This window comes from Pristiophorus japonicus, chromosome 7, assembly GCF_044704955.1.
Source record: "Pristiophorus japonicus isolate sPriJap1 chromosome 7, sPriJap1.hap1, whole genome shotgun sequence".
Lineage (NCBI taxonomy): Eukaryota > Metazoa > Chordata > Chondrichthyes > Pristiophoridae > Pristiophorus > Pristiophorus japonicus.
Window position 1 is genome coordinate 55,731,690 of NC_091983.1, and position 24,687 is coordinate 55,756,376.

General features: G+C 44.6%; 1 protein-coding gene across 2 annotated transcripts in view; it reads left to right on the forward strand.

Moving 5' to 3' along the window:
- Window positions 1-402: 402 nt before the first annotated feature.
- Window positions 403-24,687, forward strand: part of LOC139267123 (lysophospholipid acyltransferase 2-like) — a 205,027-nt gene continuing 180,742 nt past the window's right edge. Inside the window, exons 1-2 of one of the 2 annotated variants that reach the window (XM_070884954.1) lie at window positions 445-521; window positions 5,327-5,379. In XM_070884954.1, the coding sequence (XP_070741055.1) occupies window positions 5,359-5,379 (21 nt within the window). In that variant the 5' untranslated portion in view covers window positions 445-521; window positions 5,327-5,358. Of the gene's footprint in view, window positions 522-5,326; window positions 5,380-24,687 lie in introns of both variants that reach the window. The other variant, XM_070884953.1, reaches the window with a different exon arrangement.

Below are 24,687 nucleotides of genomic sequence, written 5' to 3' on the forward strand. Positions count from 1 at the left end.
TGAACCTTTACCGCAATACAAACATTCCATGATCCAAAAAATAAGTCTAATGGAGAGAAAAAGTGTGTATTGAAATCAGTTTGATTAAGAGCATGGAAAGGAATAAAAACTTCAGTTTTCCAAAAAGCCCATTAAATTACACCAGTCTTTCTGTGCCACACAATGCTGCCCTCTTTTTCATTCATTCAATCTTGATGCCAGAAATACGCCACTTTTTCGAGGACCCAACACCATGCTCCGTGACGTCAGGCGACTGACAGCGCGGCTGGCCAGTAGCGAGGCGGGACTCTGACAGCGCGACCCCCGCCTCCTCGCCGCCCGAACCAATGGGCGTTGGCGCAGTGTGTGAGGGCGACGCGATTGGCCGCCGAGCGGGGCGGGGGGCGGGGCTCCTGTTGTTATGGCTGTGGGCAGGCAGCGTTTCGCTGTCAAACATGGCTTCGAGTGGCAGCAGCAGCGGTGCCACCGGCTCTACTCTCCTGCAGCCCCTCAGCGAGGCGATAAATCTCTCTATCGACCAGGTACGTGGCTTGCAGCGCTGTTTGTCGGCCGCCTTCCCCCACCCACCCCCCCCTCCCCCGTAAAGTTTGAGGTGCAGCCGGACTCGCCGTTTCCGCGGCCCCAAGGGGAGCAGCTGGCCCTTCCTGACAACTCTGCAGCCTGCAGCCTCTCCCCAGCAACAGCCCCTGGGCGGGGGCTCCGGGCTGGGGAAGGGTGCTAAACCTGAAGTTTGGGACATTTCACTGGGTTGATGGTTCTTCCATGACTACATTTCCCAAGTAAATGCTGGATGATATTTTTAGATCGACCTTGCAGCTTCCACTTAATAACTGGTGGGGGTGGGAGATTTGTTAAATAAAGTGAGGAGCTCCGGGCCGCCGCCTGTGTCCAGCGCGCCTATCAACCGCGCACACTTATTTACAGTTTTTGTCTTGTGTTTCGACATTTTGATAAAGCAGATTTACCGAACTGTTTGTTTTTGGGGTCATTTACCGACCGTCACAAGGAGCAGCAATGATTCAGATACAGCGTTTAAATCAAAGCCGAATAGTTGTTACATCTGTCTATAATAAAATGGAAATCGCCCAAGAACTTCTTGAGTACATCCTCCTCGTTGCTCTGTGGCAGCCCCGCATAGATTTTCTTGTGTGTAATGTTCTGTCTCCTTTTGCAGTGAGAATTCCTCCGATTAATCTGAACATCCTCTGTTCAGTGGTTGATGTAAAATAATTCCCAGGATAAGTTTTGTTAAAAAAACACACGATATTACTGGCTGATAAACGTGATTGTAAAGAAGCTACGAGGCTAGAAGTAGGACACGTTTAGAAACGTGCTCAATGTTTATTTGCCAATCGATTGAGTTAGGCTGGACGAGTATTACCTCAATGTTCTTGAAATTAATTATGAGAATGTTGATGCATGTTAAGCTGAACAATATTAGTTTGGTAGCACATTCTGAAATAAAAGATTCAACCCCCCCCCCCCCCCAAGATGTTTGAATCTATGGTGAGACTTGTTTGTGTGTATATGTGTGTGTGTGTGTATATACACAAACATACGTATACATAAATTTAGGTGGTGTTGGAACCTAACTTTAGGTAATTCCAAATAAAAGATAATGTACTTGAACATTATACTATTTAAAACTATATTTGTGCATGTCCAAGATGCTGCTGATCAAGATGTAAGGTGACCCATTCAAGGAGAGTGACTTTTTATTCCCTGCACTCTGCCCAGTATTGGAATCGAGCATTCCAAGTTCAGGTGTGGCTTAGCTTTCCATACAACTTAGTTGGTTGAGTGCCCAAGAGGTTTTGTAGTGTTTGTTACATATTTAAAAACACCCACTCCCTCGCAAACTGTTTTAGGTGAAGAAGAATGACTTTGTGAAAGTTTGCCAACCACATTTTTGATGCACCTTCACTTGCCTTATTTGCTGCCTCCCCCCCAGCAAGACTATCTGTTTTAATTTGGCAGTAAGACTCAATAATAGAAGTAACTTTGTCATATCTGTTGCTCCATGATATGCTGATTGAGATGCAATCAATTGTGCTACATGTAAAATGGCAGCCTTTTATAGCCTAAGCAGCACAAGTACACCTCCCTTTTTTAAACCAGATAGAGCTTTGTTTTGAAATTAGCTATTATATAATCGGTAATAGTTTTGATAAAATGGTCATCTGATGCTGGAAGCTTTCACTGGGGGTAGGATAGGTAAACTTGTACCAATTAAGAACACCTCATACTAAAGAGAGAATATTTTTGCATTTAAATTTTTAAAAATTCATTCATGGGATGTGGGCATTGCTGGCAAGGCCAGCATTTATTGCCCATCCCTAATTACCCTTGAGGAGGTGGTGGTGAGCTGCCACCTTGAACTGCTGCAGTTGTGTGGTGAAAGTACTCCCATTGTGCTGTTGGGTAGGGAAATCTAGGATTTTGACCCAGCGACAGTGAAGGAACAGCGATATATTTCCACATCAGGATGGAGTGTGACCTGGAGGTGTAGGTTAACTTGCAGATGATGGTGCACCCATATGCCTGCTGCCCTTGTCCTTCTAGGTGGTAGAGGTTGTGGGTTTGGGAGGTGCTGTCTAAGAAGCCTTGGTGATTTGCTGCAGTGCATTTTGTAGATGGAATACACTGCAGCCATGTTGCACCGGTGGTGGGTGGAGTGTTGGGCAAGCGGACTGCTTTGTCCTGGATGGTGTCGAGCTTTTTTAGTTTGGAGCCTCCTCCTCCCATTAGTTGTTTAATTGTCCACCACCATTCACGACTGGATGTGGCAGGACTGCAGAGCTTTTATCTCGTCTGCTGGTTGTGGAATTGCTTAGCTGTGTCTATAGCATGCTGCTTCTGTTGTTTAGCATGCATGTAGTCCTGTATTGCGTTACCAGGCTGGCACCTCATTTTTTTGGTATGCCTGATGCTGCTCCTGGCATGCTCTTCTACACTCCTCATTGAACCAGGGTCGGTTGACTGGTAGAGTGAGGGATGATGGTGGTAGAGTGAGGGATCTGTTGGGCCACGAGGTTACAGATTGTGGTGGAATACAATTCTGCTGCTGCTGATGGCCCATAGCGCCTTGTGGATGCCCAGTTTTGAGCTGCCAGATCTGTTGTGACACTCTCTTTTAGTACGGTGGTAGTGCCACACAACACGATGGAGGGCGTCATTTCCCCAGGTGTTTGAGAGGAGGACTTTGCAGTGTCAACAGGGCTGGGTGTGCTTTTGTTGTGTCTGAGTCCGATGCCTCGGTCGATAGCAGAAGGTCCTTCCTGTTTTATTCTTGTATTTTTTGCAACGGTTTGATACAACTGAGTGGCTTGTTAGGCCATTTCAGAGGGCAGTTATGAGTCAACCGCACTGCTGTAGTCCTGGGGTCAGATGTAAGCCAGACCAGGGAAGGATGATGGGTTTCCTTCCCTGCAGGACATTAGTGAACCAGTTGGGTTTTTATGCCAATCTGATAGCTTCATGCCCCTCAATACTGATACAAGTCTTGTATTCCAGTCTTATTTAATTAACTGAATTCAAATTCACAAATTGCCTTGGTGAGATTTGGACCTGCATCTCAATTATTAGTCCAGCCTGTTAGATTACGAGTCCACTATGCAACTGTACCCGATACACGATGCCTTACCTGTCGACAAGATGTCCCCATGTGTTTCATAGCCAATAAAATACTTTTAAGTGTAATCATTGTTATGCAGACAAACATAGCAACTAATTAACTCAGGAAGGTCCCACAAATAGCAAATTAGATAAATGATCAATTAATCTGTGTTGGAGATGTTGGTTGAAGGATAAATATTGGCTAGGATATACAGACCACCTCAGCTCTTTTTAAATATTGCCATGTATGCTTGTACACCCACCTGAACAGGCAGACAGTGCTTCAGTTTAACCTCTCGTCTGAAAGACAAAATAAGCAATGATAGCTTAAAAAGTGTAAGTTGTATGGAGGGAAGGGAATTGCTACTATTTGCAATCTGAAGTAGGAAAGTTAGCTTAATTTTATCCAACCAAGGAAGAATTAATTAAAATATTATATGATATTTTCATAAATTGTTGAGTGGCGGAGGGGAGAGGAAAAATAGCACTTCGTAGTTATCTCTAGCAGGTGACCTAACCCAAGTGACTTCGGTTACTCTGTGAAATATGAAGTACTAGCTTACTGCATCTGATTCTACCTGCACTGTTCTTTTTAAATTATTTTATAACATTTAATTTTTTGGAGGTAGTAGAAAAACAAAATTTTTATTCCCACACTAAGTATGATATATAGATATTGCACAATGCTTATTAGTATATGACTGAATAATTTATGTCTTGCTTTAGTTCAATTTTTAATGTATTCAGCTTGAGCAACTCTGCACATATACATGTAAAAAACAATTTTTTTTATAGTTATAGATGGGAGGAGAAGGGGGGTCATCTTTTTAAAACGTGTTTGTTATCTATTGGTTCTTCTGCACATGATTACCATAAGAACATAAGAAATAGGAGCTGGAGTAGGCCATATGGCCCCTCGAGCCTGCTCCGCCATTTAATACGATCTTGGCTGATCTGATCATGGACTCTGGTCCACTTTCCTGCCCGTTCTCCATAACCCCTTATTCCCTTATCGGTTAAGAAACTGTCTATCTCTGTCTTAAATGTATTCAATGACCCAGCTTCCACAGCTCTCTGAGGTAGCGAATTCCACAGATCCGCAACCCTCTGAGAAAAGAAATTCCTCCTCATCTCAGTTTTAAATGGGCGGCCCCTTATTCTAAGATTATGCCCTCTAGTTCTAGTCTCCCCCATCAGTGGAAACATTCTCTCTGCATCCACCTTGTCAAGCCCCCTCATAATCTTATATGTTTTGATAAGATCACCTCTCAATCTTCTGAATTTCAATGAGTAGAGGCCCAACATACTTGACCCAACATAAGTCAACCCCCTCATCTCTGGAATCAACCTAGTGAACCTTCTCAGAACTGCCTCCAAAGCAAGTATATCCTTTTGTAAATATGGAAATCAAAACTGCATGCAATATTCCAGGTATGGCCTCACCAATACCCTGTATAACTGTAGCAAGACTTCCCTGCTTTTATACTCCATCCCCTTTGCAATAAAGGCCAAGATTCCATTGGCCTTCCTGATCACTTGCTGTACCTGCATACTAACCTATCAAGGCAATCTCGCTGAATACAGTAATGTCTAATTTTGTTCAAATCACAATGCAGTGAATTGTTTTTTTTAATTCAAGTTCTGATTGCCTTGCACAAAGTGCAAAATGTAATCACTGGAGTTACTTTCAGAAAGTTTTATCTTCTCACAGGAAGGCACTCGCTTGTGGTGGGGTATGATTCTATGAGAGGCAGCCACCCTTCAGTGAGTAATTAATTGGTGTGAAGCATATTAGATGCCCCAAGGATGTAAATTTTCCCCCTTCTAGCACTGCTCTCCACCAGCACCCCCCACCGAGAAAATAATGACCAGAAAAAAGACAGCACTTTGTATGAACAAGCAAGAGGAAGTCGTCTAGAACAGTGAAACACAGAAATTGAGAACTGAGGCAGTCAGTTCACTTGGGCCGTGAGGCAGAGATCTTGTAGTGTAAAAATGTAACACTGTTTCATCTCTTCAAACTCCTGCATCAAATTGCCAAAAGCCTGATACTTGATAATGATTCAAAGTCTAGAAACAATTCATTTAGTCATGTTCTAATCTTTTTCATCATGCCAGCCATTTAGTGGCAAAAATATCAATACGACATCAACGCTTTAATTCTCTTGACCAGCTGTCAATTTGAGCAGCTTGATCCTTTCACGTGTTCAGCTGGGATGGCACTTGTCTAATTGTTGGGCATTTTATGTAGGCTGCATTTGTTGATAAATTCTCTTAAATATCCTGTTAAGCTACCTGCTTAAAACACCATTGTCAAGTGCATACTATAGAGTGTAAAATGCAGTATAAATTTAATTAGATTAATTTGCCTCAGATTGCTTTTTTGGCCTTCTCGTCATCCACCTTCACTGGTCCCAATATGTGAAGGAGGGGAAGGGAAGATATGATTTTTTAGATAGCTACATCATTCTTTCATGATTGATGTTGCAACAACCGATCTGCTTTTGCACGCTGCACCATTGTGCCTTCAGCTGTCTAGGCCTGAAGCTCTGGAACTCTGTCCTGAACTTCTGTCTACTTCTCTCTCCTCTTCTAAGACCCTCCTTAAAACCTACCTTTCTGTCACTTTCCTAATATTTCCTTCTTTGGCTCGGAGGGGTTGCGAGGGTCGAGGCCAAGCACATTATTCAAGTCAAGCAGTGTTGGAAGGTGATAACTAGATTCAGGATGGGATTGGGTGGTGGAAAGGGGGGGAGGAATGGGTGGCATCTGAATTTCTTCATCGGGTGGAGGAGCGGGCTCAGTGTTTCCTTGGTGGCGAAGATTAGCGTACTGGGAGGTATGGATAATGAACAGATTCTGCTTGATGTTCTCCAGTAGGATGATTTGTTTGCTTAATTCTTTTCCTGTTGGGGGATTTAAATGCCCATACATGCATGACCGCTTTCCAAGTTCATTTGCTTTCTCCCTTGGCCAATGGACGACGCTAACATTTTCTAGATCCTCTCCTCTGAAAAATGCTCCTTTTATGTACTTTAATTTTCCCCTACTATACAAGTGTTGAATATGTTATGTATACCTGCAGCTTAAATTACAAGTTCATCCTGGGGGATGTTGTATGAAGGTAGAAGCTAATTTTGAAGATTGTTTTACAGTATGATTAGATTTGCTTGTGGGGAATGAAATCAATTTAAAAGTGAACCCACTGCTGCTGGCTCTTTGCCTTGTGGCTTGCAGCTTTAGGTAAATAATTGTCTTTGGAGGTATCTGCAAGTTTAATTTTTTTTTCTGGTTTGACACAGTTTGAGTTGTTTGGGTATCAGGTCATTTAGGGAAGGATTTGTGAAAATAATGAGGGTAAATGCCATTTTCAAATACCTGGAGGGGAGAGGATAAGTAGAGCAGCCAGTCGCATAATGTTAAGGAGTGTCCTGCTCTTCTCAATGGATCATGTAACAGCACAACATACAACCACAGTTCCATAGTGTCGCACCCACACCTTTTGCATATACAGGTATAGTAATAGATTTGATTACAAGAATAAGTTTGCGTTTAGCCTCTGTCTGGCATATCCTTTCGCTGTCATATTAACACAATGGATAGTGCTCTTCTAAACTTGGCTGCAATGTTTTCCCATAACTCTTAATTAGCTATTCTATATGCCCCTACTCCATCTGCAGTCACTGTGTTCAAATCCAAGATTAATCGCAGTCTCTTGTTCTAACTCATTCTTTCCTTGGATGTCAAAACTGCAACTTGTTAGCTTTTCAGTATTTCCTTCCTTTACAATCTTCAGAATTAAAAAAACCCAATTACTGTTTCCTGATTTACATTGTCTTCTATTTAATCATATATGCCAAACTAGAAAGCTCTCAAAAGCTGATGAATAGCTCCAACAAAGCTGAAAAAGCCCCTCCCCACCCCCAAATCTGACCATTCAAATAATCTAAAGGAACTCAACATAGCCCTCAATGCAGACCTATGACTGCTGCCACTGCTTTAGAGACTGAATAAGTTAAATTCTATTCTACTGCATGGAATTCCAGGAATTTCAGCAGTGACTTGGGGTCATATTACATAAGTTGGGCAGTTTTTCTGTGAAAACCAAACCTTTAAAAGGCCTTGGCAATGATGTGCAAACAATTGGCGATGCTGAGAGTGCAGCAGTAGATTAACTTGTAACTTGAGCTGTACGCAACACTTGTATTGCAAGTACATAAAGAAGCATTTTTCACAGGGGTGCATCTAGTGTGAATTTGTGAAGGGAATGTGATCATTAACAATGCAAGGTTTATTTCTTGGGGGGGATCTGCAGGTATTACTACACCTCCAGAAACACACTTTGTGCATTTTCCATCATTTTGGAGTGTAATGCAATTCGGACTTTGAAACTAAACATAATTTAATTTATTCTAGAAGGGTTAGATACTTTCAATATTAAAATTAAGTCATTGTTACAAGTCATAATTGACATGATTTTGTGCACCATCAGGAGGTAATATAGGGCCCAAGTTTCCACATGATTCGCGCCTGATTTTTAGGAGCAACTGGTGGAGAACGGACTATTTTAGAAATTGCAATTCTCCACATTTTTTTTTCTGCAGTTCTAGTTAGGTAGAACAGTTCTAGTTTAGAACAGAATTTTTTCTTCAAAAGGGGGCGTGTCCGGCCACTGACGCCTGATTTGAAAGTTTCCAGTGGGAAAATGTACTCCAAACTAAAGTAGAATGGCGCCAGTGAAGATTTTTGTAGAACTGAAAAAACCTGTTCTACACATTAAAAAATCAGGCGCAGGTTACAAATTAGGCGTCCAGAATGAGGTGGGGGGGAAGGGAACTCATTAAATTCGACAATAAATTCTTATTTATACTTATACAAATATTATACAAATAAATCCAACCTGAATAAACATTTATAAGCCAAGAAAAGATTAAATAAACCATCTTCCTACCTGTGTGAAAGTGCTTCAGCCAGGGAGAATTCTGCAGCTATTCGTGCCGCTGAGCGGGGGGGAGGGAGGGAGGGAGGGGGGGGAGGGAAGAGAGGGGGGTCGGGGATCAGGAGCGGGGGGGAGCGGGTGTCGGGTCGGGTCGGGGGGGAGCGGGTGTCGGGTCGGGGGGGAGCGGGTGTCGGGTCGGGGCGGAGCGGGGGTCGGGTCGGGGGGGGGGGGAAGCGGGTCTCGGGTCTGGGGGGGGGAGGCGGGGAGCGAGTGTCGGGTCTGGTCGGGCGGGGAGCAGGAGCTGGCCATGGGAGGAGCCTCATTCACGCAGCCCCAGTGAGGCCATTGGGCCAGGGCTAGGGGCTGCGTGCTTCGGGCCCCTCCCACACAGTTCGGCGCCTGGAGCTACTGCACTTGCGTGCCGACTGTAGCGCGCATGTGCAGAGGTCCCGGCACTGTTTTCAGCGCAGGGACCTGGCTCCGCCCCCCCCCCCACAGCTCGTGCCGGCTGCGCCGAGTGCCACAGGACCTGTAAGTCGGTGGAGAATACCGAGGATTTTTTTAGGCGCGAAAAACGGGCGCCCAGCTCGGATGGGCGCCCGTTTTTTTTCTTGTGGAAACTTGGGCCCATACAGTGAGCATAACACAGCAAGTCTATATGCATGAATGGAGTACAATTGAATGAGGTAGTAATGTAAATAATGGATTGTGGGCTTACTTATAATTGAAATCTATGTAAATACAACACTTTCAAATGCAAGTAGCTTTGGATGCAAAGAACATAACAACTTGTATTTCTGTATCTCTTTTCAAGTGCAAGAAGATGTCTCATTAGGCTTGACACTTCAACTCCAGTTATATTTCCTCCTCAACTCAACATTCGATAAAAATAGAACAAAAATAAATCAAGGTGATTGATTCTCCTTGGAACTACAACTCCCACACTCTCTTACACTGAGCCTTTTGAAGAGCCAGAAGAACATTATTTAACTGATCACTTTTAAGTTTAGAACAAAATGCACACAGTCTGTCTGCCTTCTATTCCAAAAGAAAGCATATCAATTTCCTTACGTGCTATCAAATCCTGGGCCAGACCACAACCTCCATGCATGTTCACAGTTGCACACGATTGATAGAATCTCTTGTACACAAGTGCTCGCTCTCTGTGTGTGCAAACTAATTTCGGGCCTGTCTGGAATGACTAATTGAAAACTGCTAGAAGTAGCAGCAATGTTGATTTCCGTCAGCATATACTCAAACAGTAAACTTTTCACTATTTCCAATATTCATATTTTCTTGCATTATGGGCATCAGCCCTAAATAACTATCAATTAATAATTGGTAGATAATGGTATGTAAAGGTCAATAGTATACTGTAGGCGATCAGCAAAACAGTAACCTGAACATTTTTTTTGAAGGTTTCTCTTTTTTTAGTGTTTCTTTCTGAACAAATCTGCAGGAAAGTGAGAACTTCACTGGGGAGCTTTACTATGTTGAACCTTTACTTATCAAGTAAGAATTGAACTCCACTCGCTTTTGTGTACTGTGAATAACTTAAATTCTATCGAATGAGTAAGTTTAATGGAATTGGGAGGTGAGCTATAATTTGTATTTGGGTTGAATAAACTGCTTTAGTATTTGCTGCGTTCTAATCTGTAAAATATTTATTTTTTAAAAGGTGTTAAGTGGGGGATAGCACTTAACGATCTAGATTTTTGGTTTTTAGCGAAAACGGTAGTTTTATGCCAAAATTACCGTTTTCGCTGTGCGACCGTATTTAGGCCTAACTTTCAGCCTTTACGTCAGCGGTAAAGTTGGTGTTGCACGAGGATTCGCGGCGCAAACTGCGAGTTTCGGCAACTTTAGTCCGGTAGCGCTGTGCGAGAGGCCTTGGGAGGGGGAGGGGGGGGGAATTGCAAAAAACATTCAAAAAACCCTTGCCTACTAAACCACTGAGAAATAATTAAAAAATAAAAACTTTAACTTGCCTTTTTTGCAGGTTTTCATACTTACCGCTGTTGGCAGGGCTGGTTTGACCCTGTCAGTATTCTGGGCGTGGCGTACAGGTCACGAGAGAGCCAAAAGTACGACGGTAACGCAATCCACGACGTTGCATGTCGTTTCACGTTGGCGTTCCTCTCCCCTGCGGTACGTGAAAGTACCGTTGCAAAGAGGTCATCAATGATCCCGCCGACTGGGTTTTCATGTTCGATGTTTTCAGACTGGATCAACTGGGCCTTTATTCACTGGAGTTTAGAAGGATGAGAGGGGATCTCATAGAAACGTATAAGATTCTGACGGGACTGGACAGGTTAGATGCGAGAAGAATGTTCCCGATCTTGGGGAAGTCCAGAACCAGGGGACATAGTCTTAGGATAAGGGGTAGGCCATTTAGGACTGAGATGAGGAGAAACTTCTTCACAGTTGTTAACCTGTGGAATTCCCTGCCACAGAGAGTTGTTGATGCTAGTTCATTGGATATATTCAAGAGGGAGTTAGATATGGCCCTTGCGGCTAAGGGGATCAAGGAGTATGGAGATAAAGCAGGAAAGGGGTACTGAGGGAATGATCAGCCATAATCTTATTGAATGGTGGTGCATGCTCAAAGGGCAGAATGGCCTACTCCTGCACCTATTTTCTATGTTTCATCACGGAGGGTCAAATCGCAGAGAAAACATGGTCACAAAGTCGGCGCAAATCTAGGCCAACATGTACATTAGTTGATCTTTACCATTGCAAGGAATAGTTCATAATTTAAATAGCAGTTTTTTTTCTCTCCTTTTGAAGAAGTAGTTGACTATGTGGCTGGGAAGTCATTATCCAGGATTCTACTGCTCCATGGCAGATTTCGAACTCCAGTGCACAAAGCCCACTCCCCTGAATTTATGTCCCTCTTGTGATTAAATTAGCTTTTGTAAAAAAAAATGAGGTTGCTTAAAAACAATATACTACTTTTTGTTGGTGTGTGTGAAAAAAGCAGCATTACATGATATAATGCACAACACATGTGATATAGTTATATTTAACTAGGCGTGTCCCTTTTTTAAAGTAACCTGGCTTGTTCCTTTCAAGTCCACAATACCTAATTGCTCTCAATAGCAAGTTGCTTGGGCCAATTAGATGTTAATAGTTGGTGAGTGAAGTTTATAGATTGGAAGGTACTTCTAATTTGTTAGTTGCAGATCAAAGGAAGCTAGTGTGAAATGGTAACCTTTATTACTCTCTCTTGTATAAAAACATAATTTAAAAAAATGCTTTAACAATTTGAAAGCATGAGTAATTCAAAATTGTCCCTATGTTAAAAATCTTGTGTACAGTATGAGTTTGCTGTAAGTCTCTTGCATACTTCTTTTAATACTTTTCCATTACGTTACTTCTAGCCCTCATGCTTTTATTTGCTCTCAATGAAGCATCCCAGCTTTGTTAAGGCATGAGTTAAAATGAAGCTTGAGCGACTGGAATGGGGAGGAGACTCTACCAGCTTTGGGGGAGGGGTCGTGGGTATGGTCATAGGAGTGCATGAAACCAATTGACAGGGGACTTGGGGCAGTTAGGTAGGATGGGGAAGGGGTACAAAGGGAATGTAATGGGGACTGGAAGCCGATAAGATGAGGGGGGTGGTGGGGGGGTGCGTGAGGATGTTATCTACCTGCCCTTGAGAGTGTAGTGGGTGAAGGAAGATAGAATGGGGGATGAAGGGGAAAAATAGATAGAGGTGACGGAGAGAAGGATTAAGTGGTAGAGAGGCAATGGTACTGAGGTTGTGGTGGTAAGTGGAGGGGTACTGAATGCAATGGGAACTGAGGGGTGTGAATATGAAGTGGGACCGCCAAGCACTGCAGGCCATTTTATTTTCTCTCCATCCACCACTGGAAAATATGGTCTACATCCATCAACAACATTTTCCATGCCACAACCTACTAGCTGCGACCTTTGGAGTGGAGTGCGCAATTTTGACCGAGCTTTTGTCCCCATACCCTCTCCTATCAACAAGATTGCGTACTTCTACCTGCATAATATTGCCTATCCCTACCTTGGCCTATCTACTGCTGAAACTCTCATCCATGCTTTTGTTGCCTTCAGGCTCGACTTATTGTAATGCTCTCCTGTCCGGTTTCCCTTCTTCCACCTTCCACAAACTTCAGCTCATCCAAAACTTTGCGCTGACTTGCACTAAGTCCTGTTCACCCATCACCGCTGTTGCTCACTGACCTACATTGGTTCCCAATCCAGCAATACCTCAAATTTAAAATTTTCATCTTCCATGATCTCGCACCTCCCTATCTCTAAGCTCGTCCAGCCCTGATGCCCTCTGAGATCTCCATGTTCCTCCAGTTCTGCCGCCTTGTGCATCCTCATTTCCTTCGTGTCTCCATTGATGGCTGTGCCTTCAGCTGTGCAGTCCTTAAGCTCTGGAATTTCGTCACTAAACCTCTCCCTCTCATTTCTGCTTTAAGATGCTTCTTAAAAACCTACCTCTTTGAACAAGCTTTTGATCACCTGGCCTAATATCGCCTTATGTGGCTTGGTGCCATATTTTGTCTGATAACACTGCTGTGAAGTACCTTGGGGCATTTATTATGTCTAAAGGCGCTATATAAATACAAGTTGTCATTGCGAAGCAGATGGGAGAGAGAGATTGAGTGAGAAGCAGCGCAAGAAGCTAATTGGTAAGAGTGAGACTATACCCTCTGAATTAATGTATGCACCACCAAGGGAGATGCGCTAGTTGTAAATTTTAAAAATAAAAGATTACGACGGTCATGGTCTCCTCGACCTGTTTTTGGTTTGTGTTAACTATTGTGTTCTTAACACACATGAGACTGCACACAGGGAGGTTAAAGTAACAGTGACCTCAGTCTTTATTAAGACACTCCAGAGTGAGGAACAGGCCTTAGGGGCCGGCTTCTCTACAGTACTCCCAAAGGATGCTGGGATCCCTTGGGACTTCAGGGGATGCACACCCTGGTGGAAGAACATGGGAGTGCATGCTTTACAGATACACAACACCACTCCCGCCCCCCCCACCCCCCCAAAGTCAAAGTGAAAACTATTTACAAGGTGAGACAGTCGGGAGCCTTTCTTTCCCTGGTAGACTGCCTCGGTACAAATGTCTGTTCTGGTGTGTTGGCTGTGCCCTCGCTGGGCTGGTGTGTTGTTGGCCCTGCAGGGCTGCTGGGTGAGCCTGGCCTTGCTGGGCTGTTGGGCGTGATGGGTTCGATTTCCTGGTCCGGGATGGTGTCGTTGATCCTTTGGGTGTGTGTTGTGGGCTTGAAAAAGGTGGTGTCTGCTGTGGGTTGTTCAGGGCAGTCTGTGAACCGCAGCCTCGTTTGGTCCAGGTGCTTTCTGCAAATTTGTCCATTGTCTAGTTTGACTACAAACACCCTATTCCCTTCTTTAGCTATCACCGTGCCCGCGATCCACTTGGGACCATGTCCATAGTTTAGCACATACACAGGGTCATTCAGATCAATTTCCCGTGACACAGTGGCGCGACCAGCGTTTACATTTTGTTGCTGCCGCCTGCTCTCTACCTGATCATGCAGGTTGGGGTGAACCAGCGAGAGTCTGGTTTTTAGTGTCCTTTTCATGAGTGGCTCAGCCGGGGGCACCCCTGTGAGCGAGTGGGGTCTCGTGCGGTAGCTGAGCAGTACTCAGGACAGGCGGGTTTGGAGTGAGCCTTCGGTGACTCGTTTAAGGCTCGGCCTGCCTATTAGAGGCTGGTTTAAACAGGGCCGAGTTAACATATTTGATCCCATTGCGGGTCATGAATTCTTTAAATTTGGCACTGGTGAAACATGGCCCGTTGTCACTGATCAGTATGTCAGGCAGGCCGTGGGTGGCAAACTTGGCCTTCAGGCTTTCAGTGGTGGCGGTGGCAGTGCTTCCCGATATTATTTCACATTCAATCCATTTTGAAAAAGCATCCACCACCACTAGGAACATTTTACCGAGAAACGGGCCCGCATAGTCGACATGGATCCTTGACCATGGTCTGGAGGGCCAGGACCACAAACTTAGTGGTGCCTCTCTGGGCGCGTTGCTCAACTGAGCACACACGCTGCATTGCTGTACACAGGACTCTAAGTCAGAGTCGATACCGGGCCACCACACGTGGGATCTGGCTATCGCTTTCATCATTACTATACCCGGGTGTGTGCTGTGGAGATCCGAGATGAACGTCTCCCTGCCCTTTTTTGGGTACACTACGCGGTAACCCCACAACAGGCAGTCTGCCTGAATGGACAGCTCATCCTTTCGCTGCTGGAACGGCTTGATTAGCTCTTGCATTTCAACGGGGATGCTGGCCCAGCTCCCATGCAGTACACAGTTTTTTACTAGGGACAGCAGAGGATCTTGGCTGGCCCAAGTCCTAATCTGGCAGGCCGTGACAGGTGATTCATCATTTTCAAATGCTTCCATGACCATCAACAAGTCTGCGGGCTGCGCCACCATCAACAAGTTTGCAGGCTGCGCCATTTTCACCCCCGTGATGGGCAATGGTAGCCGACTGAGAGCATCCGCACAGTTCTCGGTGCCTGGCCTGTGGCGGATGGTATAGTTATATGATATCGCGAGTGCCCACCTTTGTATGCAGGCTGAGGCATTAGTATTTATCCCCTTGTTTTCAGCAAACAGGGATATGAGGGGCTTGAGATCGGTTTCCATCTCAAATTTGAGGCCAAACAGGTACTGATGCATTTTCTTTACCCCGAACAAACACGGTAATGCCTCTTTCTCAATCATGCTGTAGACCCTCTCGGCCTTAGACAAGCTCCTGGAGGCATAGGTGACAGGTTGCAACTTCCCTGCAACGTTAGCTTGTTGTAATACAACCCGACTCCGTACGACGACGCATCACATGCTAACACAAGTCTTTTACACGGGCTGTACAATACAAGCAGCTTGTTGGAGCATAAAATGTTTCTGGCTTTCTCAAAAGCAATTACTTGTTTTTTTTTCCCATACCAAAAAAATATTCATAACCACTAATAATTCTACAGTTTGAAGAATAAGACATATTTTACGAAGCAAAAATCGTAACAGAACTATTATGGAAATGTAAAAAAAAAATCCAAGCACAAGAATATTGAAAAGGACGGGAGGTTGAGGGCGCCCGCCTTTGACGAGACGGAGTTACCAACCCTTCTTGAGAATATCACAGAGAGGTACTCCGAGCTAACGAAGGGTGGTCTTGGAAAGGCCCCCCCCCCCCCTCCCCCTCCCCCAAAGGAGTACAACAGGATATGGGATGAGATCGGAAGGCTGTGTCCTCCACAAGTACAATGGTATGCACCGGGGAAAGGTGCCGTAAGAGGTGGAGCGACCTGATGAGGGTTGCAAGAGTAAGTAATGATTTTATTTATGCACCACATGTGCCATGAAATGTAGGTTCAGTGTCACATGGATGATTTTATTTATCATAGAATCATAGAAGTTTACAGCACACATTGTTTTCATGCCGGCCAACAAGAGGCTATCCAGCCTCATCCCACTTTCCAGCTCTAGATCTGTAACCTGCAGGTTACGGCACTTCAGGTGCACATCCAAGTACTTTTAAATGTGGTGAGGGTTACTGCCTCTACCACCCTTTCAGGCAGTGAGTTCCAGACCTCCGCAACCCTCAGTGAAGAAATTTCTCCTTGAATCCCCTCTAAACCATCTACCAATTACTTTAAATTTATGCCCCCTGGTTGTTGACCCCTCTGCTAAGGGAAATAGGCCCTTTCTATCCACCATATCTCGGCCCCTCATAATTTTATGTGCTTCAATGAGGTCTCCCCTCAGCCGCCTCTATTCCAATGAAAACAAATCCAGCTTATCTAATCTGTCCTCATAGCTTGGATTCTCCACTCCCGGCAACATCCTCGTAAATCTCCTCTGTACCCTCTCTAGTGCAATCATGTCCTCCCTGTAATGCGGTGACCAGACTGCATGCAGTACTCCAGCTGTGGCCTAACCAGTGTTTTATACAATTCAAGCATAACCCCCGCCCTGTTCTTGTATTCTATGCCTCAGCTAATAAAGGCAAACATTCTGTATGCCTTCTTAACCAACTTATCTGCCTGGCCTGCTACTTTGCATCTTTTACTTCATGTAACAGCCTGGGATACATTTCATCCGGGCTAAACCCCTTAATACCTCCTCTCCCACTGTTTATTTCATCTTTAGGTTAGGGCGATGTATTTGTGCCTTCAGGCAATGACAAGAGGATCAATGCAGTGTTTTTGTGTGTGTGTGTGTGTGGCCTTATGTAAAGGGGACAGGAGTGACATAAAGATTGTATATTCTTGTGCAACTATTACAGCTGCCTGCAGTAAGCTTACAGATTCCAATTGGACAAGTAATTCTTATCCAAAGCTTTAGCATTGCGCTGTTCTCTGCATAATAACATTATTTGTACAATAGTATTAGTGAGTGCTCTTCCAAATCAATTAGTGAATTTTTTTTTTGTTTAAAATTCAGTGTCTCTTTGGTAAAACAAGTTAATTTTGCAATTTTATGGGGATGATTTTTCTTTGTGGCCCGACTGCCCCATTTACCCCTGAAAATGGAAGTGCATTGGTTGAGGGGGTGGTAAAGGTGACATGCTGTCATCCTGAGATGTCTAAATGTTCCAGTTCCATTCCCATTTCATGATTGCCCTTACTATCGGGTTGTAGCTCAGCACACTAATTGATCTGTAGGACATCAGTGATCTGGCCGAGACCCCTATCCATTCGGCTCCCAGCCTGTCAAGGCAAAGAAAATAGTTGAACTCCGAGGCTGCACGGCTCCAGTATGATCATCTTGAGAGATGCTACTACTAGTGTAGCAGACTCCTGCACGGTTGGCCCAGCATGCAGCATCCACTGAGGTGACCATAAGCTCCACGGTTAATGGCAGAGTGTCAATCCCAAGCGCCAAAACCCTGAACAAAATGGTAATGAACTCCTCCACACTCTTAACATACCGAAGCTCCCTGGTAGGCAATGCAATCCATTGCACAGAAAGCATCTTTCTATGAAAGGCTAGGCCACTAAGGTCTGCATCTTTGTCCTCTTCAGCAGAACTGGGATGCAATTTGGCCGCCTTGTGTGCTTTTTCCAAGCTGTCCTTTCCACTGGTACCTGCTCCCACTCATTTGTGTTTAGTAAATCACCAAGTGCAGACCCCTCCAATGCTGTATCTGTACAATACTAAGTGCCATTTTCTATGCTGGTGAGTGATTGAGAAGGCATCTTCTGATGGATTCTCCCCCTCAGTCCATGTGACTGCAAGGCATCTGGATATAGAAAAAAGGGGAGAAAGACGAAGGCTAGCATGTAGTGGCAAGGGTGAGCTGCAGCAGATGAGTGTCAGTGCAATGCACCACACGGCTACCGTGCTGGGCGTGAGTTAAATAGAAAGAGAACATGTTGGATTTCCTGCTCTCCTAATCTACAAGCTGTCTTTTGGATGCACATTTTGTGCTGACTGCTCACCAAATGAATTTAAATTAGGCCTGCAAATTGTAAGAACCACATTGAATTGAATTGAATTGAATATTGAATGGTGGTGCAAGCTCGAAGGCCGAATGGCCTACTCCTGCACCTATTTTCTATGTTTCAATGCTGATTGCTTTGGGCACAGTGTGCATCCTGTCCACCATCTATCTAATAGGCAATCCAAATGAAAACTGTACTCATGCTCCATATCGCGACAACCTGAAATGTTTTGTTTAATATCCTAATTCCTTTTTGTACTAAGGGTACTAAGTGGACTGTAAATACACATAATCTTTGAGAAATTTGACACAGTTGCAGCCCACAATAGACATGACATTTTTCCATTTGTAGCTGGGTTCAAAGCCCTTTTTAACTTGATGGATTTTTCTGATCAAAGTCCAACATTTGACTTCCTGAGCTTGTCCTAATGAGATTACACAGCATTCTTGTGAGTTGTCAAAGTACTTTGTACCGAGTAAACCAAATATATCTGAAGAAACTTGTTGACATAAAATATTTTAACTCCTATGGTGCGTGATATTCAAAACTGCAAGTTAAATCTAATCTAAAACAAGAGAAATATTACAAAGCATATATGGCAAAGAAATAGGCCATTCGTCCCAACTAGTCCATGCCAGCGTTTATGCTCCACTCAAGCCTCCTCCCGTCTTTCCTCATCTAAATCTATCAGTATAACCCTCTATTCCCTTCTCCCTCATGTGCTTGTCTAGCATCCTCTTAAATGCATCTATACTATTCGTTTCACCCACTCCCTGTGGTAGCGAGTTCCACATTCTCATCACTCTTTTTAAGTAAAGAAGTTTCTTCTGAATTCTCTGTTGATGATTATCTTATATTGATGGCCTCTAGTTATGCTCTTCCCCAAAAATGGAAACATTCTCTCTATCTAAACCACAAACAAGTTAAATTTTTGTTGCATTGCATTTATCAAAGCATTCTAATGCTTGAAATGGGAAATAAGCACTCATTTAATAATGTTACTCTATGGCAAAAGTGTTGGTGAAATGTTTGCTTATTTAAAATTAATTTTTATTTCACTGTTTAGTTTATACTTTCATTAACTTCACTACATGAATTCCTTGTGTTTTGCTTCATAAAATGTCACCTGAATAAGTGTTGCAGATGTAAAAATCTAAAGACTGTTGTGTATGTTTTTGAGTGTGCTCATGTCAAAAATGGAAAAACGAGAAGTGCAAATGCATTCCTAGTAAAAGGTGTACGGGTGTGTGCTCACTCCATGGAGTGATGCTTGTTGGTCGATGAGACATTGTTGAAAATTGGAATACTGAGTTTCAGGTATTAGTAGTCCTAACTTTTAAAACCATGGAGTGTCAAGCTAGGCATTTTGTTTTAAGGCATGATGCCGTCCCTGTTGCTCAACGTGGTGATTTTCACTTGACTTCTGTTGTTATAGGGAAGTGATTAGAGGTGGGCATTATTTTAAATTATCTGGTAGCTTAGCAGAAATGGAATACTTGAGACTTCAGATTTCAGAATAGAGCATCCAAACATTCTGGAGTGTAGATCACATTTTTGCCTCCAAAGTATCTTTTTTTTAAATGTTTTGATTTGGAATTGTGTAATGGGGATCAGTGTGTGTACTTGTAATTTGAGTGTCCTTGCGAAATGCAAAATTTGATTTAGAAAAAACAGTGAAAGACTGTACAAGATTTTATGCCGAATTACTGCCATCTGAATATAGTCTGGAGGGGAAAAAATGAATAAAAGCATTTAGATTAACAGCAACTTGTATTTATATAGAGCTTTTAATGTAGTAAAAAAATCCCAGGAATGTTACCGGCCACATGGAAATATTGGGGTAGATGACCAAAAACTTGATCAAAGAGGTAAGTTTAAAGAACATTTTAAAGGAGGCAAGAGGGGTGGAGAGGCAGCGAGGTTTAGCAAGGGAATTCCAAAGCATGGGTCTCTGCAATTGAAGACACAGCCGCCAATGATTGAGCGATTAAAATCGGGGATGCTCAAGAGGCCAGAATTTGAGGAGTGGATGCTTGAGTGCAGAATTTGAGGAGCGCAGATATCTCCTGAGGGTTGTAGGGCTGGAGCAGGTTACAGAGACTGAGGGGAGAGGCCATGGAGGGATTAGAAAACTGGATGAGAATTTTAAAATTGAGATGTTGCTTAACCGGGTGTCAATGCAGGTCAGCGTGCGCAGGGGTGATGGGTGAACAGGACTTGGTGCTAGTTAGGACAGAAGCAGCAAAGTTTTAGATGACCTTAAGTTAACGTAGGGTGGAAGATGGTAAGCCAGCCAGAAGTGCATTAGAATAATCGAGTCTCGAGGTAATAAAGGCATGGACGAGGGTTTCAGCAGCAAATGAGCTGAGGCAAGGATGGAGTCAGGTGATGTTACGTAGGTGGAAATAGGCTACCTAAGCGATGGCGCGGATATGTGGTCGGAAGTTCAAATTTGGCTCAGTACGATACCAAAGTTGTGAAATGTCTGGTTCAGTCTCAGACCCTTGCCAGGGATGGCGATAGTCAGTGGCTAGGGAACAGAACTTGTGGCGGGGACCGAAGACAATGGCTTCGATCTTCCCAATACTGTATTTAGTTGCAGGAAATTTCTGTTCATCAAAACTGGATGTCGGACAAGCAGTCTGACAATTTAGAGACCATGGAGGGGTCGAGAGAAGTGGTGATGAGGTAGAGCTGGGTGTCGTCAGTGTACATGTGGAAACGAATGCTGTGTTTTCGGTTGATGTCTCTGAGGAGCAGCATATAGGTGGAAGCCAAGGGTAGATCCTTGGGGGACACCAGAAGTAATGATGTGGGAGTGGGAAGAGAAGCCATTGCAGGAGATTCTCTGGCAATGATTTGATAGATAAGAATGGAACCAGGCGAGTGTAGTCCCACCCAACTGGACAACAGTGGCGAGATGCTAAAGGAGAATTGAATGTTCAACCATGCCAAAGGCTGCAGACTGGACAAAGAGGGATTGTTTACTATTGTTAGTCACGACTTTGAGCGGTTTGGGTACTATGGCAGGCAATGTTCGCCTTTGAGGCTGCGTGGCCCATTCAATTTTTTGCGCATTTGTGAAATTTCACATTTGAAAAGTCAATTCTGGGCTGCATGGGCCTGACAGACAGCTACGTGGCCATGCAGCTCAGCAGGAACATTGGCGGGAGGGGCGGAAACCTGATTGGAGGGATTCAAACATGGAGTTTGGGGAAAGATGGGCACGGATTTGGGAGGCGACCGCACGCTGAACGACTTTGGAGAGGAAAGGGAGGTTGGAGATGGGGCGGTAATTTGCAAGGTCGGAGGGGGTCAAGGGTTGGTTTTTTTGAGGAGAGGGGTGATGCCAGCATATTTGAAGAGGGTGGGGTTGGACAGTACCTGAGGAGAGAGAAGCGTTCATAATATCAACTAACCTGGGGGGCAGATAGGGAAGTTGGTCAGTCAGCATTTTAGTGGGAATAGGATCAAGAAACCAAGAAGTGGGACTCATGGACAAGATGAGCTCAGGGAGGGCATGAGGGGAGATGGGAGACACAAATTAAAGAAAGATGTGAGTTCAGGGCTAGGGCAGGGGAGAACATTAGAGGAAGTTTGGCCCGGTTGGCTAGGGGAAGGGGGGGAAGCTTGGCCTGGTGGATAGAGGAAGGGAGGGAAGCAACAGTGGCAGCTGAACTGATGGTTTTGATCTTAGTGATAAGAAGTCCATGACCTTAAAAGCTGCTGCATAACAAAAGGCTCTGGGACTGAAATTGCCCCTCCCGATAAGGCCTCTGGCCGCCTGAAAGCGGCAGCCATGGGGCAATGCGGATTGGCCGCCGACTCTCCGCAGAGGGGCTGCCATTTTGTAAATTGCTCTTCGTGAGTTTGAGTGGTGTCCAGGACCATGCGCTGCCTCCTTACCGATTGGCTGGGACCCCCTCGTGAAATTGCCCCTCGGGAAATGGCCCCTTTCCCAGTACCCCCGACAGCTTTTTGTGTCAGTGCACTCTCTGTAGCATGGCGGCTCGGCTGTCCTTAAAGGAGAGGACGCACTGCCGCGGCTGCCATGTTTTTTTTCCAGCCGACTGCCAGGTCTGCCCGACAATTATGTCCCCAGGTTCGGCCGAGCCTCCAACAGGCAGCCTCGGACCCCCTCTTGGGTGCCAGGCTGCTGGCCTGGCTGAAACCCTCCCTGGTGGCCCAGTGGACCTAACTTAAAAGTATGCAGCGCTCGCAGCAGCTCCCCCCATTTAACTGAAGGGAAAAGATGTTGTGACGCATCGACGCGGCACGTCTGCGTTGCGCTGACATTAGCGTGGTGCCAATGACTGGTTGGGGTGGGGGACCCGCTTCAAGGGCACTTTCGGCCTTCAGCTGCCATTATTTCCGCCCCGAGCCAAAAAAACTTCAAAGAGCCGAATATCGACGACATTTCTGCCGCATGGGTTGGCGCGGAGAAAAACTTAAAAAAACGGAGGGTGCGCCCCGTTTCGGGCGGAGGGCAGTTTCTACCCCTCTCTTTCTTCAACTAAGGCTATGATCTCATAACTGAGGCTGAATGGAAACCTTTGCAAGTTTCCTTTTTTCTTCTGTTGCTGTTGAAAATATCAATGCTGGTCTATTTTCTACTTGTACTAAACTTTTTAATAGATGAGAAAACTTAGGTCCTTTCTCAGCAAAATGAGTGCAGTAAATGTTGTTATCTCTATAGGTTGCCTATCCAAAATTCAAACATTAGCTATACTGTATTAACATGAGTCTTCTGCATGTGTATAATTGGGGCTGTGGGAAGGTCTTTGACGTTTTGTAATCTTGGACAAATTCCAAGAATATGGGGTGTTACTGAAATTTTGTATTTAAGGCCTTCATTTCTCTACTGTTTCCTTTTATAAGCCCCCTTCTCACCCCCCCCCCCCCCCCCCCAAATACATATTCTTTACTGCTGTGATGCTCTCCATACCTGGGAAAGAGTGAGTGGTGGCTTGCACGATTAGAACCCTAATATGGTTGACTGGAGGTACCAGTCTACAGTTTCATTTCCCATGACTGAGTGGTCCTTCTCAGTTGTTTGTGCCTTGCTAAGAACCAATGATTCTCACCCAACAGCAGGGTAAACATTGAAATGTCAATGTAAGGCTGTAATTAATACTCTTGACTGCATCAGTGATATAAACTGATTACTTTCCATGTTTAAAAAAAACTCAGCCCAGATTTTGTAAAATGGTATCATAGTTTATTGAAGTGGGCAGATAATACTCAGGCACACATTTCAGCACCCTGTGTGGTACATTGTCCAAGGTGCATTTTAATGGAAATGCTGTTTTCAGTACCTGAGTGGATTTCAAGTATAGTAGTGATTGAGTTTTATGGGTAAGGCTTGTTTATTGTATTTAGTGCATTTTTAAATGATGCCATTTCTTTGCTAACCGCAGTTGTGATGTCTGAATTGAGAGGGAGCGAAATTTAACTAAGTTTCCATAGCTACCAATCCCTGTCTCTCTTTTGGTACTTATAATTTACTTAAGTACCAAAGTGGTTTAAGACCATAGCTTGCAATTTAAAATGTAAATATTTATACTAATTGATCTCTCATGGTGTTGCACGCAGGAAGTTAAGATCAAGTGCGGTGTTGGGGAGTGGGGACAGGGCAGGGCGGACAAGCAACAGGGAGGAAGTGGAAGCACGTTGAGCAGAGTCCACACTTCCATGTCCCCTTTCGCCATCATCCTTCTCATTGCCCACCTGCACCTCCCTACTAGCAAGGAGCTGGAGAGCACTTTGCTGCACATGAGTGGGGTGATGAACGGCCAAGTCTTAAGTTTCTATCCATCCTTGTTAAGGTGGCATACAGAATGCAAGTGGTTGCTGAGAGCAAGCAAGCATTTGTTTGAATGTTGCATTTGATGCTCCATGCAGGTAGCCACCCTTGTCACGTACGAGCACGTCATAGCCAAGGCCTGCGACATCATGCTGGTTATACTTGAGAAGGACGACTCCATTCTCCCTGCAAGTCCAGAATCATCCTCTTCATCGACGGCCCCCCGAGGTTCAGTATCTTTTTCCAGCTGAGCAGAGCTCTGAGCATTCTGCGACCTCTGACGAGGACTCTCCACTGCTGCCCCTGTCTGCACCATCTGCTCTTGCTCACGTGATGTGTGAGTCACCAGGTGACAGCACATATTCAGACTTAATGGTCCCACCGATCTGTGTAACTGTGCTGGTGCTTGGTGTACATGTGTCCTGTGATGTTGCACCCTGAGAGGTAGCGACCTCCTGTAAGGAGTTGTCTTTCTCCTCTGGCTGGAATAGGACACTTGATGGGCCTATGGGAGAGTAAATACATGAATTAGAACTGTCATGATTAGAATGTTTAAGTGAACATTATGTACATGCTATTTCCCAGGCTGTTGAGTGCTGACATCAAGTCAACGTGAGTGACTGACTGTTGTATGCAAGTGGCTGTGTGATATTTAATTCTGTCACCGGGTAGCTGGGAACACCTCACCTCTCCATCTCCCACCACCTTCAATGCAGATACTCCATTTATCACGAGTGCCCCCTCTGCTGCAGTCAGCATGGCTATGACCGGAGAGCCAACTCTGATTCTCTGCCTCTCCTGGGTGTTCTGTGCTCTCTTCCCCTGCAAGGAGGGAAACAAGAGACCTTTGAGTGAGAGTCATG